We start from the raw sequence: 16050 nt of genomic DNA on the forward strand, positions 1-16050 counted from the left end.
CTGAGGCCTGTTTCTTCAAACTTGACCTTGAAAGCAAGTCACCTGCCTTCAAATTATTCTTGCCATTCAAATAAACAAGACCACATGCACAGCAACTAAGAAACCACTTTGCAGTTTCTACGAACAGAGCCAATTTACGTACCTTTCTCACCCACAAATGGCAAGGACCAGGTAAACACATCCATGAAGTTTGGAAGCCAGTACGGATGAGGGGAGCAGTTGAACTGTCTGATATTCATAACGTTGTTCTCGTATTTCAATACTGCAGCTAGAAGGGAGAAAGGAAAGAAACAAAAGAGACATCAGCCACGCACGTGTGACAGTAACACTGATGGCGTGCACAGCCTGCAGAGCTGCTCGCCACCATTCCACCACTTGACTCGGCAGCAGCACTTGACTGCTAGTTATAATAGGAAACAGCCTCAAAGAAGCTGCAATCCATTTCCAGTCTGAAAGTGGTGTCGTCAGCTCTCCCTGGCACTAAGATGGGTTGGTAAGTGAATTAATAACTCTGAGTAGTCATGAACACAGGCTCTGGGATCTGCCACCAGCGAGGACCAAGGCAGGGTATCCCCAGCCACCCATTGCACACAGTTATCTGAGCTCCTCGCAGCCATACTTCGGAGGTAACAGAGAAAAGGATTTATCACTCGCGAGTTTGGATGCTTTTCTTCCAATGAACATTTTCAACATACTTCATTCATAGTATTGTACAACAGATGATACTTTCTTACACTATTCAAACTCTAGGTACAAGAGACCGGGCTCTCTATAGTATGAATGAATACCAATACGCTTTGTCTCGCACCATTTAAAATCTGTATCATTCTTGTCAACACAGACACACAAAAAGACTACATTTGCTAATGCGCAGAAATATAGATATTTATGCCATAGCCAGTTTTTAAAGCACTACACCAAATTCAGTGTTAACTTGTGTTAATGGACTTCAGGTTTGTACCTGAAACAGGATCTGATTAACTCTAACCAGTTCTTGCAATATTAATTGAACAAAGTAAATCAAAGTATTACAAAGCATATCGGTAAGAAACAGCCATTTATTTCTAGAAGAGACCAAAGCTGTAGTCAAGCCCAGTGCAGTCAAAAGTCAGATGAAAGAGGGAAATGCTGAATGTGACCTGGGTATAACTGAGAGGGCAGAGAGTGCAGGTGGGAGGGAAAGGGGCAATATCAATTTGGTTAGGGAGGAGCAAAGTTATCATGTTGAAAATGCGGCAGATGAAATGAAATGAAGTCTACAATAAGCCTAGACAATCGCCCTTATCAAAACTCGTTTTCCAAAGCATGGAGCTTGCCCAACACTATGCTAACACTATGTTCTACATCAAATCAAGACTTTCATGAACTTTTAAAATTTTTTCATAGCAATAAGTGGTTACTAGGGTGCTGCAGATTACTCAAACCTCAAGCCAGTCATTGAGACCGCCTGGAAGAATACAGAATGGGGGTGGGTTCTGCAGCTCTTTATACCATGGGTCTATTTGTTGGCTTTAAAAGAGTGTATTGAGGGAGAGCTTTCAATAATATGGTCTTTCAATAAAAATCGTCCAGTGCCAGATTTCTATTGTTCACTTTATGGGCCAACTGCCTCAGCTTGGGAAACAGTAAAATTAAATCTCATCCCTTCCTTCTCTTCCCCCCCACCCCTCCTTTCCTTTTTATTTCTTTTCTGTCTTCTTGCAAAGACACATGTAATGCAAAATCTTAATAATGCAGTTACTCAACCTGGTAACAGTATCTCTAACCTAATTAGGGTATATTTTAATTTACAGAATCTGTTTCCTGAAATTCAGTAATTTCTAAATTGCACAGGCACAGAAAACATGTGCTCTTGGATGTGAGCAGGGCCATTTAAGAAACAGAAGAGCAAGTATTTCTTTGCTTATAGAGAAAAAGCTAATTTTGAGATGACCACCTAAACCCAAAGGGACTCATAACTATCCTGAACATAGAGACATAAAAGTTTTTACATAATTGTCACCATTACAGCAGACTGCAGGAAGGATCTTTAATCAACATGGGACTAAACCAGTCCACACAAGCGGAAGATTCCATCCGTCACTACGTCCTGCTGGTCATCACCTGATCTTGTAGCAGTTCTGGTTCTGGAGCTGTCATCAAATGCTGTTTAAGCTAGAGACAAGATACTGCACATACTGGAAGACACGTATGTAACTTTACCTAAATCATCTTCAATTTGCCTTCTTAAGCTAGGAATTAAGCCATCCTGATGAGATCTAGAAACCTGTGACCTTCAGAATGGTCCTCCTCAGCTTTAGTCAAAGAAAAATGAATAAAGGAAGTAACACTCATGATAATGCCTTCACAAATGATGAAACAGCATGAATCAAAAGTATGTCAGAAATATACCACACCAAAGACACATAGGGAAGGAGGTATATCATACTTTGTCCTCCCCTTTCCTCCAGCCTTCCCACCTGTGGCTCCCCAGGGAGGAACACAGTTCCAGGGGCTGGCTATCACCTAACAGCCACCAATGAAGTTGCCTGACTGCAATATGGCACAGCACCGTAGGAAATGCAGTGTATCACAATGTTGGCTGAAGGGGCGAACAACTTCTTCTGCTTATTCATCTCCTTCCATTGACTAAAGTGTATGTCAATCAGATAAGAAACTTTTTTGATGCACTAGACTGTTGCTTCCCACAAAAATTTAATAGGTTGCTAAATGTCTTCCATCTTGTGACCAACGACAGAGTCCAGTGATCTGGGAGTTTCTGAAGCCTACTCACTGACAGAAAACAGCTCGCTAACATTTAAGCGAACTTTTGCCAGACAGACACCCTCCATTATTTAAATACACATTTGACTCTTGCCCATCCTAGTCTGACAGTTGGCAGCCATTCTGCTGCTCAGTAAAATAAAAATGGCTTAATACTGCTATTAGCAAAAATGAGAAAACTAGTGTCAATGCTCTTAATATTTCCATTGCTTTTTGGCTGAAATTGCATATGGCTGATCAAAATCCATTCTCCTTCTATTACAGTGACACAATTGCATAATATAAATAAATAGTTTGTGGCTTCACAGCAAAAATGAGTCAAAACCACAGAAAAAGGACCACTTAATGGTTGTAAAGATTCATTTATAAGGACTAAAACTTCAAATTCATCATCCTAGTGAGCTGAGGTAGTTCCTCTTCTATTTCTTCAATTTATCCATTAAGTCTATTTCTAAACTCTGTGAAAGTTGACTAAATAATTTTTAAAAGGAACTTTTAAAACTGGCCTCTAAATAAGCCTGAACTATAAGCAGAACAGTTGGAAAACATCAAATTAAAAATAAATAGCTTTAGTTGGGTTTGGTTTTTTTTAAAGGAAGATAATTTATTTTAAGATTAATGTAAAAAAAAAAAACCAACAACTTCACACTACCTTATTAATTTATATGTCTGAATACCTTATAAAAGCAAATTCTGATAACAGTATTTTAAAAACTATTCTCATCTGTAAATGACCTGTACAGCTCCCCTACAAATGACTTCAAAAGCCACTTGAGGAAAAATGACAGCATACAACAGAGCAGGGTAATAACAGAGACAGAAGTCTTCTAAAATAACCCTACTCTTAAAAGAATAAAATAAAGTAGGGTAGTTACCAGTATCACAAATACTTTTTTGAAATTTTAATTTAAAATCTCTCATTTACAAACACAATGTACACAAAATATTTTTGTCAGGTAACTAATGAAGATGTTACTTAACATTAAACAAACCGGACCTTGTTACAATCGTGTAGTTCTGACTACCCCTTCTTAGTCAGAAGAAAACTTGACCTGGATCAAGAAGAAAACGCTTCTCAGATAACAGCAGGAGTTTCCCTGAGCTCTTCTGGCCCCTTGCTTTCTTTCAGTCATAGCTCTTTTGTACCTCTCTGTTGGCTCAGAAAAGGTTTGGGCGTTTCACCTCTGCTTCATTTCTTAGTCGACATTAACTTGATGCCTATGTAGCTACAGGAGATGCCAGCTGCCTTGCTAGAGCAGGAATCTTTTGAAGGTTACACGACTACAGGCTGCACAGTCGCTGACGGTAGAGACAGAAGAAAGTGGGATGGGTTAGGAAACACGTAACTGAGGAAAACCTCACTTTCTCCAACATTTGCTTATTATTCCAGGCTGCAACCTCTATACTTTTCTTTCTAAACGTATACTCCAAAATATGCTAGCAGACCAAGCCACCAGCCACAGTTTTATCGTGTATAATCACCAACCAGAGCAAGAACCTTATTTTATTATTCTTAACAGCCACACACGTTTTAATCTAATTTTAGTACTCTCTGTTGCAAATGAGTTTTAGAAGCTAATGTTTTGTAAAGTGAAGATGTGCAGATACCCCAAATGACATTATACTTCTTTTCAATGCTAGTAAACTGAGATACTGGATGCTGAAATCACATCAGAGTGAAACGAAACACTAACCGAGCGGGCCAAGGACATTTGTACTGTTTAGCTTTAAGCATTTAACATAGCTACCTAAGGCTGGAAATATGGGTGCTAAAAAATGTGCAGGTAAGAAACCTCCTTCCTTCAGCTAGAAATGGAGACAGCTTCTCAGGGTCAAATAAAAGCACCTAGTGCCATCTGAGACTCCCTGGGGTACCTCCGTGGTCTCCCTTGGGTAAAGATGCGCCTGGATCGCCCCTGGCTCATGTGTTATACCTGTCAGATCTGAGCAGATGGCTTGGAACCCTCTGGCATCTCAAATGGTGCTTTAAAAGCCTGTATGTTGGGAGGTGGATTAAGGCCTTAAGCAACGTGAACAACATTAAACTGTGTGACTGATCGTTCAGAATTACCCAAAGACATTACATATCCTGCTGCAAGAGCTGCTGAATCGTTTTTCAGTATAAATTAATTGATAACATTTCCATCACAGGAAAAAACTAATGAGCATGGTAGAAATACTAGCCCAGAAGGAATTACATGTTCTTACATAAACAACCTCAAAATAATTTTAGCAAGTAAGTTAACTAATTTTCTTGTAATTTTTTTCAGAAAACTCATCCTGCATTTAGAAAATAAATGCAGTGAAAGGTCTCTCAAATTCTTCATACCTAAGAAAGAATTTCAATTTCTGATTTAATGCCAAATTAACTTCAGCATTAACTGTGCAACTAGGAACAGTGCCTTCTCCTCCAGCGGAGCTGCTAAGTGACCACCGTATTTTCTGCCCAAGACAGGTCAGGGATAAGGGTTAGTAAGAGACGCTTAAGGTGTTTAAACATTATCAAAGGAAAAAATTATTTGCTATACAAGGTAATGATGTAAAGAATCCAGCACAGAAGCAGGGTTAATTGCAGTTGGGAAAATTTTCCCTTACAGAACTCTGAAGATTTTTATTTTACATGTGCAATTGTGTCTTCCAAAGAGACAGCGCGATAGCATTCAAGATTTTATCAACAGACTACAAAAATCACTTCTAGCAAACTTCTCTTCCTCAGCAATGAGATGGCCTAGATACCCTGACGGCTCCTCTTTAAAAGGTTTTGTTTCTGTGACAAGACCTCATCACAACAGCAGAGATAAAGCATTAAAGGAAACCGATAGGGCAAACAGAAGGCTACACCGCTTCTCTTTCTCCCAAAGTGCTATGGTTTCTCAAAGATCATCCTTGTCTTCCAGGTATATTACTCTGCTTTTTCCAATATGAAAATAATTTTCCTGTTAGATCCATTTGGATCAGCTACATTTCTTAACGTGTATCTATGGTACACCACATGCTGATACTTTATACACGCTTCATTGACATATTACTTCTGATACACTAACAAGCATACCCATGCGCAGCTGGTTTTCATTTTTCTAGTATCCCAAACTCCTCTGGATACTTTCTTTGTTTCTTTTCTTCATCATCTGCCTCTCCTTTCAGCAACACCACGTGTACATTGCAGCACGTTGGAAGAAACACCATGTTATTTTTTTCCATAGCTTTGGATTCTCTGGTGGTTATCTCACCACTATGAAACCTAATCTTTTAAAAGTGTTCAAAAGATAATAGTCTGTCTTTAGACAGCTAGTTAAAATTGTTCACTCAGCCAAAAAGCATGCACTTACTGAAGTGACAGCCAGACACTAAAATATGAAGTATTGCCAATGATTTACAAATAAATTGCCTGCCTCTGTAGTACTTCTGTAAAATCTTTCACTTGATTTTTTTTTTTTTTGTTTTGTTGGGGCATGAACAGCATTACAGCAAGCCCTAATTAAGGCATTAAGAAATATTAAATGCAGGAATGAAAGTTTAGACACGGTACAAAGCCAGCAGTTCGTACAATGTAGTAATTTTTGGCACTCTCTTATTCTGTTCCTATAGAGAGTTTCTCCTGGTGATGGGCACCCTTGAGTCCGGGGTAAACCTCTACTTACTTTCTTTCTCAGAGTTTCTTGATCAGTAGAGCCTTCCCCTGAGGCCCTGAAGTCACAGGTAACTATCACAATCCAATTAACATTTACCTTCTTGCATGAGGAGTTTTGATCCTCTCCAGAAGGAGCAGTCTTAGAAAATCATCAATGCACCAGTATTTATTGTAATAAGTTTTAATAATAACCTTAAAGTAACTTTTTCTTTATACATTTTAATAATATAAATGAGAGTAGAAATGTTTGAGAAAGCTATGAAAACACTGGACAGAAGCTCAGAAGTTGCTAAAAACTGTATGTATAAATTCCTCCCTTTTGCCAATGCTCTTCATGATAACGAATGCAGAAGGCATTAACAACAATAATGAAGGAGGACAGTCTTGGGAAGAGGAGGGACACTAGGCTCCCCATATCTAGGCAGTTTCCGAGCCTCTGAATCACCCCCTGAAAGTCTCTCTCTCTGTCTTCGTTAACTACAGAGGGAACCCCTGACAGGAGCCTCCTGATTAAAAAACCTAACTTTGGCACCCGAAGTTCTGCATGTGTGTGGGCTGGGGTTGCGACAGGACCAGCAGCCACATGACAGACGAACTACACACACAGCCTTCATGAGGCAATGGCCAGTAACCAAAAGGACACAGAAAACTCCCTTCAGTGCCAGAATCCAGCAGAGCAAAGCCAGAAGAGATTCCCATCTCCTTTGGGAAGAGATTCCCATCTCTTTTGGGTCAGTACTGTGAGACGCCCCATGCAGATGGTCCACAGCAGCATTATTAACAGCAGATAAGCTACCAAAACAAGACCATGTTCAGCATATCTTCAGCTACTCCTGCCTAACCTCCTTTTGCTCTGGGCATGTTGCCTCCCTACTGCTCTTTGAGGACATATCTGATCCCAGTGGCTGCTCTCCAGCAGGGAATGAATAAGTCCTTGGATAAAGCTGGCAAGCAAGCCCACTCCTTCTGAAGTGCTTTGGAGAAGTACAAGAAAATACATCTGCTTTAATCAGTATGAGAGGAGAAGTACAAAACAGTACATTTGCTTTAATCAGTATGAGAACTATCAATCTGGGGTAGAAAATGAACATTCCTAGCCCCTTGCAGCTTTAAAAAAAGAAATTTGTCTTAAACAACACTGCCTTTGAAAATGACCCATTCATGTCAGTGGGAGATGGAACCTCTCAGGAACTTACTTTAGGGCGACTGTATTAGCTAAGTGACAACCAGAAGCACGCTAGAATGCACACTAGAAGGAAAGGCACTTACTAGTAGGAGAGTAACTCCTTTTCCAAGGACTGACACTAACCAAAACCCCAAATGATATGTACAAATCAATCGGGTTCTGCACTAGACCACGATGCGTCAGCTAAAGCAACTGTCCTGTAACACCTCTGGATGGAAAAGCCTTCCTTCACCTCCTCAAACCAGTCAGTCAGAAGCTCTCTGTTCTTAGTTAATTCATCTGCTGCAAATCAAGGAAGCCAACAAGTAGCCATGTTTTGGACTGATTGAGGATGGTGTTTTTCTCTCCTGAAGAGGGAAGCAAGCACCCAAACACTATCTAGATGAAGACATATGAGCAATGCAGCATGAAAAACTATGCATCATGTTCTTTAAATGCCAAGAGCCAGTGCAATCAGTCACATGAAATAATGCGTCAAAACTTCTAATGAGAGACAAGGAGGCAGTTAAACTCAACAGAAATTCATTACAAAGCCACTAAAGGTCAGCCTTTAAATTTACAACAAGTCATACATTAAAGAGTGGCACACCGGTGCCGATCTCGCATCTCTGCTGATGTGCCTGAGCTCACTGGGAGCAGATTATCGCCAGTAGCGCACCCAAACCGCAGCTGTGACCCCAGATACCCAGTGCCTCTCGGCAGCTGGCCTACCGCCTTGCACCAGAAAAGGCTTTCCACCACTTTTAAGACCTGCCTGCCACAGAGGAGCATCCTGGAACAAGGGAAATGACCCTCTCTCCCAAAACGGAGATAACGGAGAGGCACTTCTCTTCACCATCCAAACTCTGTGGTTTCAAATTCAGTATTTTGAATAAATCATTGCTTTACATTTAACATTTGCCTTCATGACAAAAATCTCACATTGTTCACCCGTTGCCTTCATGTGTACAGAACTGCCTCCATGCATTAAGAAACAAAAAGGGAATGCTTTCTGTCACCTTCTTTGTACAGGCGTGCCATCGGTCTGCCTTCCACCCAAAGCAGCCAACCCTGAGTGAACACACTTTTCCACCAAAAGTAATGATGCTGCCAAGAAAATGAACACAGTCCTTCTTTCCTCTTGTGTTTTTTGGGTTGCTAGCAGAGTCCCTATATTATTTACTTTTACAAAAGTAGCTACTGACAGCTCTGCTTGCATGGTTTTTTGTAGAATGCTTTTATTAATTTTTCCTCAAGTTAACACACATATTGAGAACACCAAAGTGTACAACCCCCATCATCTAACAGTGAAGTGTTTCCTTCCCTTGCATACAGTCCATGGCATAACAGCTTTTAGATTATAAGTTTTATAATATAAAATGATACCTGAAGAAACTTTCTTTTGCAAGTTTAAGAAAAAAAAAAAAATTAAAATTGCTTACTTCCTTTCCAGGCAGGCATCCAAATTAAAAATGTCTCTTCTCAAGACAAACTGATCTCTTTGCAATGGAGCTACTTTTAAGAATATCATTGAGAAAAAAATTATTTTGTTTTGCTCACAGAGGAACACAAATAACTTTAGCTTTACTGGGAATACGAGAAAGTAAACATTGTTGCTCATTTCAAGATACAGGAGGACAGATTTATTAGAATGCTTTATTTTTAGAAACATGATTTTTTTTTTTCCAGTTCATTAGAGGAAATTTCAGGGAATGCAATAAACTAATAAACTCAGAGAAGCTGCAAACACTTGTATTCAGTAGAGTCTTTATAGAGTGACCAGTGACTGCTTATTTGTGCAGTAACCTTTTCTTTCTTTGGCTAATGGTATTTCATTTCCTATGTAATACTTTTCAAGTGATTAAAAAAATCAAAACATAAAGGAACTCAGGCAATATCTATCCCACGCTTTAACCACTCGTGACCTGTCAAAGTTTGTTAGCTGGCTAGAGGGTTTGCATATACAAACTCTATTAATTTTATTGGAAAGGAGTAAAGGGACAAATAATTAATTATAAGGAACACTGGGCTCCGAACATCTCACCCACAGCATTTCTTAATATACTTCTTTTAGTTAATAGAGTTGTTTTCAGTTTTGCTTCCTGTGTAACATTTACTTAATAACTTGCAGTCAAAATACAGAAATATCCTAAGGCATATTAGGATCTACAGTTTTGTTCAGAGGCATACATCTGCCTGTAATAAATTTAATTAGATTTGTATTACGTAATAAATGGAATGGGCATTAACTAATAGAGGAAAAAAATGGGCATGAACTGATAAATAGAGAAAGGAGTGAAAAAGAAAACCAACGTAATACATTTGAATAAAAAGAAGTACAGTCTATTGTATATTAACAGGAATTAAATTCTTACCTTTGTTATTGTACACATCTAGATAGTTTGGTGCTGAAAAAATGGTGATTAGCGAAGGGAAGCCTGTTGTTTGGCTTTTCCTGTACATACGATACCTACAAGGAAAGAGCAGATACTAATTATTGCCCAGTGTTGTATGTATATTTGTCACTGACCAAATAAAATGCAAAAATCCCTACTATGTTACTGCACTGGCCGTTAACAAATGCCAAGACAGAAAAATATCCATATATGCTTTTTAAAGCCATGGAAAAAAATACCTCCTGTAAGCTTACTCATTATAGCCACCTGGGATGGCCAGGGATCCACACCACACTCAAAAGCTGTGTCTCCATCTGAAATCCCGTGAGCCAGGGGTGGTTTTTGTTACGAATTCACCCAGTGCCCATCCCTGGAGCCAGGCGGCCTCTATGGACAAGCACCCTGGGACATTCCCAGACTTTCCCTCCGTGGGATTGCGGGTAAATACAAGCACCAGCACGTGCCTTGGAGATGCAGGGTACAACCTTCAGAAGAGAAGTGCACGTCCTCCATGACCCTCCAGCTGCCCGCCCTCTCCAGGCATGCAAGAGATGGAAAGCATGAGAAGGGGAGGGGAAACAGGAGGTCCAGTATTTTCAGTGCTGTTGTCACCGATTTTGGTGACACTGTGTCTAATCTCATCCAGTCCTTTAGCCAGTTTATTAATGCTTGCGTGTTTTCATTACCTAACTTTGCTGCCTTATGAAAACGAAAAGGCTTATTGGACCAACATATCATCAATCAAGTATTAAACCTGCAAGTAACTGGAAGCAAACCAACCAAACAGTATTTTTGTCTTACTAAGACACAAGTAACACCAAATACTGCTGTTTAGTTTTCAGCTACAAGAAACTGAACAATGTGGCAAACATCCACAATAGTTGCACTGAAACCATTGTATAGTTTCAATGTAATCCCTTCTACAAAATTTTATTTTTCACCCTTTATTGGAAAGCAATACAATAAAAATGAAATTTTTATTACCCTTAGGAATTTCATGTCAGTTATTTTTGGCAGAGTAATAGCTTGCTTTTAGTTGCATAGACGTTTTTAAGTATGTGATAATTCAGTCATTCAGAATAGCTTTTTATATGCATAGTGAATATTGACCTCATTCTTACAGTCTTGCTACTTTATCTTTTATTACTATTGAGGTTGGGTAAAGTTTCTACCTCCAAATAAACACATTAATAATTTATGCAAGATATGCAAAGCTATTTATTTAGATACCAATCCTTCATTCATATCTCACAATGGTACATTTCAATGAATATAAAAAAATTATAAAAAATAATAAAGTGGCATAAAAAAATTCTATCTTTACCCTGGCAATAGTTTCATGAGGGAACCATCAATGTCACCTAGTGCTCAACCTGGATTGGTTTTGCACATAGTGTCTTAACAAACTCCTTAAATTCATTAATGATACTCCTGTTTAAAGTAATTTTTGGCTACCGAGTTTCACAAATTTATTTTCTTGATAAAGCGTAATACCAGCAGGCCCAGAAGTTTCAGGTAGGTGTGAAAGACTTAACAGATGATAGTTCTGGCCTTCGTCAGCCAAATCACTTCCCAGGCATCGTGGCACTCGGTGTGTCAGAAGTCTCAGGCACATTTGCAAAACTTATTTTTCAGAGCTGAATTTGTTTTCCTTCCCAAGTTTGGCATCCAAATAACTTTTCCTCATTTTATGCCACTTAAAATCACTAAGGTGAAGTAAGTGGGATATATGAGGATTCATTAAGTCCTGTAACTCAGTAATAATCATGTAAAAGACATTCTAATGCCAGTGTACGTTTTTATAGCATTAATAAAAAGTGAAAGCTGTTGCAACTTAATTTTAAGTTTTCCAGTGCATTCTCACTCAGTTGTTCTTTCTTTCCTTGCTCTGTTTGACAACAGTAAGCCATTCTACATTACTAGTGCCTCCTCTCCACACATACTTACCCAGCATCCTGGGCTTCATGAGCTCGGAGTATAGATAACAAGTTATTGTGCTGTAGGAATTCACATACAGCAGGGTAACTGTTGGAAGAAAATAATAGCACTTGTTATGGCATTATCAGAAGCACCACATTTAGCTCTAGCTTTCAATAAATGTTTCATCCAACATGCATCATTCATGAAATCAGCCCCTGCTCTGCAGGCAGATTTCAGCAGAAGCAACACTTTTTTAATCCTACCCCGTAACTGCATGGAGAGGAACACTGGCAAGTTGCAATTGAACACATAACAACAAACACCCTATTGCTTGTCAGAAAGAAATTGCTTTCTTTTATTATGCTTTAAGATTCAATGTAGTCTGAAAAAGAAAAATGTGATACAATGGTTGCTTGCAACAGAAAACCTCCTTGCCCACTAACCGCAGTATGCATCGGCTGCTTACGGACACCAGGTAACAAGGTGGTGTGCGGAAAGAGAGGGAGAGAGACAGAAAGAAGAAAGGCAAATCAGCCTCCACACTGGAGATGTTTGAGCTTCTGAACTTTATCTCCTTAATAAACAAGAATTATCTTTCCCCTTGCCAACTTAAAATGTAAATTCTGTGACTTCTGAAATCCCCAAAATATGCCCATTGAATACATCTTTCCAAGACATGTTCTACTGTATGAGTGAAAAAAAAAATTCATTAGGTGAAAATGGTGATAGAGGAATCTCTATCACATTTTTCACTGCACATGGACAGTGTTGCTTTCAAGGAGAATGGAGGAGCCCTTTCTTACAAACTCAGCATCATGAAAACCATTCTTGCTGTTTAAGACACTGAACACACATGGAAATCACATACAAGAAAAACAAAACAACATAACCTGAATGTGTGAAATAGTAAGTTTTCAGAGAAAAGTTGTTTAAAATTATACCTAAATAAACGTTACAGAACTTAAAATTACTCTATTTTGTTTCTTTTGAAAATAAGTTTTGTTTTTTCTTTAATGATTGTTTTCTTCTTGCTTTTAAACCACTGATGACTCTCCATGCCTGTACTGAAGGTTAACGAGCATGATGGCCATCTATCACTTCAAGACAAGAAGCAAAAGCTCTCCTCTCCTGTCGTTAGTAATTTAATACAGGACCCAAGAAAGCCAAAACCTCCTGTCTTCCCCCGTCAAAAGCCAACTGTAGCAAGAGAAAAACAGAACAAAGAATATGCATGAAGAAAGTAAAGGAGAAGTGGTATTGGAATAAAAGAGACTTTGCAGATTTGGCAAAACCTTACCAGGCCCCTTAAAACACCTAAGGGGTGAGAAAGAGTCTTAATTCAGGTGACATCTAGAGCTCTTCCCTTTTCTCCCTCTTCAGGCCAGTGCTACACAATTCGTTTGGTCTTACCCAGATTTATTTCCCACCTTTGAAACCAAGCAATCATTCAGCTGACTGCTTTGTATTTCATGACCTTTCAGCAGGGTGGGAAGCGGGCACCCCTGCGAGGTAGCAGGCAGCTTCATCCACATCCCTGCAGCCCGGTGACTCTACATCTGAAAGGCACTTCTCAATTTAACATTGCTCACTGGCAAGGATGCAGCATGGTATTGGCTTCATTCTTGCCAGCAGCTTAAAGGAGTTGCATTTAAAACATTAAAACTGGGGAGAAACCAAGTGTTACCACCTCCTGTCACTATCTGAATTTACTTCCAGTACTGGAGGTTGCCTGCACATCATCAGCAAGACAAAAGCTGGCCTGGCACAGGAGTCTGAGCCGTTATTCTCCTGTGCCCCTCCATCTGACTGGAGTCTGACCAAGTCCAAGCGCCCGAGCTCCGAAGCCGACGTGGTGGAGAGGCAGGTGGGCACGGGCGAAGAGTTGGGTGCCTGCCGAGTGCAGCCTGCTCCAGAGCAACGTCTGACCTGAGACCGGGACCAGGACACAGATTTTCCTGGATTTGAGGTCCGTGATGTGACATGTAGATGTTACCGTTCCTTTTTCTCATTGCTGGGTAAGTAGGAGAGCAACAATCAAAATTGTTGCACAAAAAAAAATAAATCAGAACTCCCGGCAAAACGTGTAAACCTCACATAGCAGCTCTGAAATGTCACCTGATGGCTGGAGAAAAAGCAAAACAGACTCTGCATTAACACCCATTCACCATGTTTATTTTCCACTATCAATTCATCTTTCCCATAGTTCAATAACAGAACAGCCGGAAAGGTTTAAAGAAGGAAATACAAGGTGTGAGGGAAGACCCTAAGGCATCTCCATGATCACTTCTGTGCTGGTTCTGCAGCACAATGAGCTCACAGGGTGCCCGTAAATAACACAAACCAACCTGCAGAGTCTCTGAATCTCCAAGCATAACTCACATACAGGTATTATGTTACAGGACTGTACGTATTATCAAAGACCCTGGCAAGAGCAGGCTGGTTTGCAGCACCTTAGGGGCAAGATGCGGTCATACAGTAACACTGGTATGCAAAGTACTTAAGTAAAAGCTGTTGCTAAACATACTTCTCGAGTTTAAAAAAAAAAAATAAAATTTAAAAAAACCCCACAAAACAGCTAAACATTACACAGAAGACCTGCTGTCCCAGTCATGATTTCATGGACCACCTTCAGAGCCCACTTGCAATCACTTAACAACCCCAGCAGTTTCTAACTTCATGCATGAAAGAGATGAAAATTCACCAAAAAAAAAATGGGAGGGTGCAAAATCTAATGCAGCATCTTCCTTCAGTTTATCCAAGAGAAACGCTACTGCTTGCTTTCAACCTTCCTGGATATTTTGAAGTTGAAATGTCATTTGCAGCTAGAAGCTACAAACCCAGTAGAATGGGATATTGCTGGTTTTGGACTTGACCCATCTAGCATATATTCTCAGTTGCAGGTTTTGTATTTGGAATTGTCTAAAACGATTGCCATTATCAAATAATTTCAATTCCCAAATTACGTGGGGTATCGTTTTGGCAAGTGCAGTGATCTCAAATGCTGACAGCCTGCCATTCAAACCACTGGCAAATGAGAACTAATTTGCATACATTTCTTTTCATAATTAATTGTGACTAAATGTAGACTTATGGTACATTTTGTTTAGAAATTTTTACATTAACTTCTGAAAACTGGGGTCTATAAAGAAAAATCTGATAGACAGTTGATTATGTTCATTATCAGCACAGCTGCTCAAAATGTCTAGCCTATTCCTTTTTTTATTTTCCATAGTATTCTTTTCACCCAGTGTTAAGTACTGCTTTTAAAGAAGACACAATGAAGTGGTAAAAAAATGCTCCTAAATAGACATGATAGTTTCTTCTTTCCATTTCAAAGTACAAAAGTGCTTTTTTTAAATTCCTTAATTATCTTATTCTTCACAAATCCATGGAAAAGAGACTTCTACTAGCAGAATTTGGCAGATTCTACAGGGCCCACACCTAGAAAGGGAGAGATGCCCCATCGTCCTCCATGCAAACACACCCACCCACAAATAATCTGCCTGCCATCTTTTATTCTAAGTGAGTAGCATGGTTTCTGTAATGAGCCAGCGCTCGTATTACCCAGACCACTACAACCCATGAGCAGTCTATCTGGATATTTTATTTTGAAAACAGCAAAGCAAGTCTCAGGTATTTTTCTTCAGCTGGGGAGAAGCAAAATTTTCACCGTACGCAGCTATTACACGCACGATACCAGTTATGACAATAAATACAGGGTTTTAACTTCCAGCACTTTCTTAACATCAGTTTGCTCCTGCCCAAATGCAGTTTCATACTAAGCAATACTCCTCAACAGAGAAATACCTGCTGTTTGCCTGGAAGGCATGAAGCATTGCAAAATGTCAATGAAACAGAGATTATGGCAAAAGTTTTCTGTAAAAGCTTGTTTCAGATAAGACTTCTGCTTGGCAATTTTTTTTCCCTAATCTTTCTAATTAAAATTATCATCTTGTAATCAAATTCCCTACTAGTTTTGCTGATCTCTACCCCTCCAGAAACACTCTCCTCCTTGCCCTGCTTTGCAGAGCCCAGACTGTAATTCAGATGAGCCAGAAATAAAGCAGTTGGCTAAGAGGGAAAACAAACAAACAGAAAACCCCCACGCAACAGGCTTTTCCAGAACAACCCAGCCTTCTGCCTCCACTTCATGTGTCATGCTGAATCACGGAAGA

General features: G+C 39.5%; 1 protein-coding gene across 1 annotated transcript in view; it reads right to left on the reverse strand.

Annotated features, from left to right (window-relative positions):
• Positions 1 to 16050, reverse strand: part of PPP3CA (protein phosphatase 3, catalytic subunit, alpha isozyme) — a gene marked incomplete at its 5' end in the record, with an annotated part of 115173 nt that overhangs the window by 22949 nt on the left and 76174 nt on the right. Inside the window, 3 exons of the mRNA XM_009703340.1 lie at positions 143 to 268; positions 9935 to 10029; positions 11903 to 11980. Coding sequence (XP_009701642.1) covers positions 143 to 268; positions 9935 to 10029; positions 11903 to 11980 — 299 coding nt within the window. The remainder of the gene's footprint in view (positions 1 to 142; positions 269 to 9934; positions 10030 to 11902; positions 11981 to 16050) is intronic.

The sequence above is a fragment of the Cariama cristata genome, unplaced genomic scaffold (genome assembly GCF_000690535.1).
Source record: "Cariama cristata isolate BGI_N322 unplaced genomic scaffold, ASM69053v1 scaffold6737, whole genome shotgun sequence".
Lineage (NCBI taxonomy): Eukaryota > Metazoa > Chordata > Aves > Cariamiformes > Cariamidae > Cariama > Cariama cristata.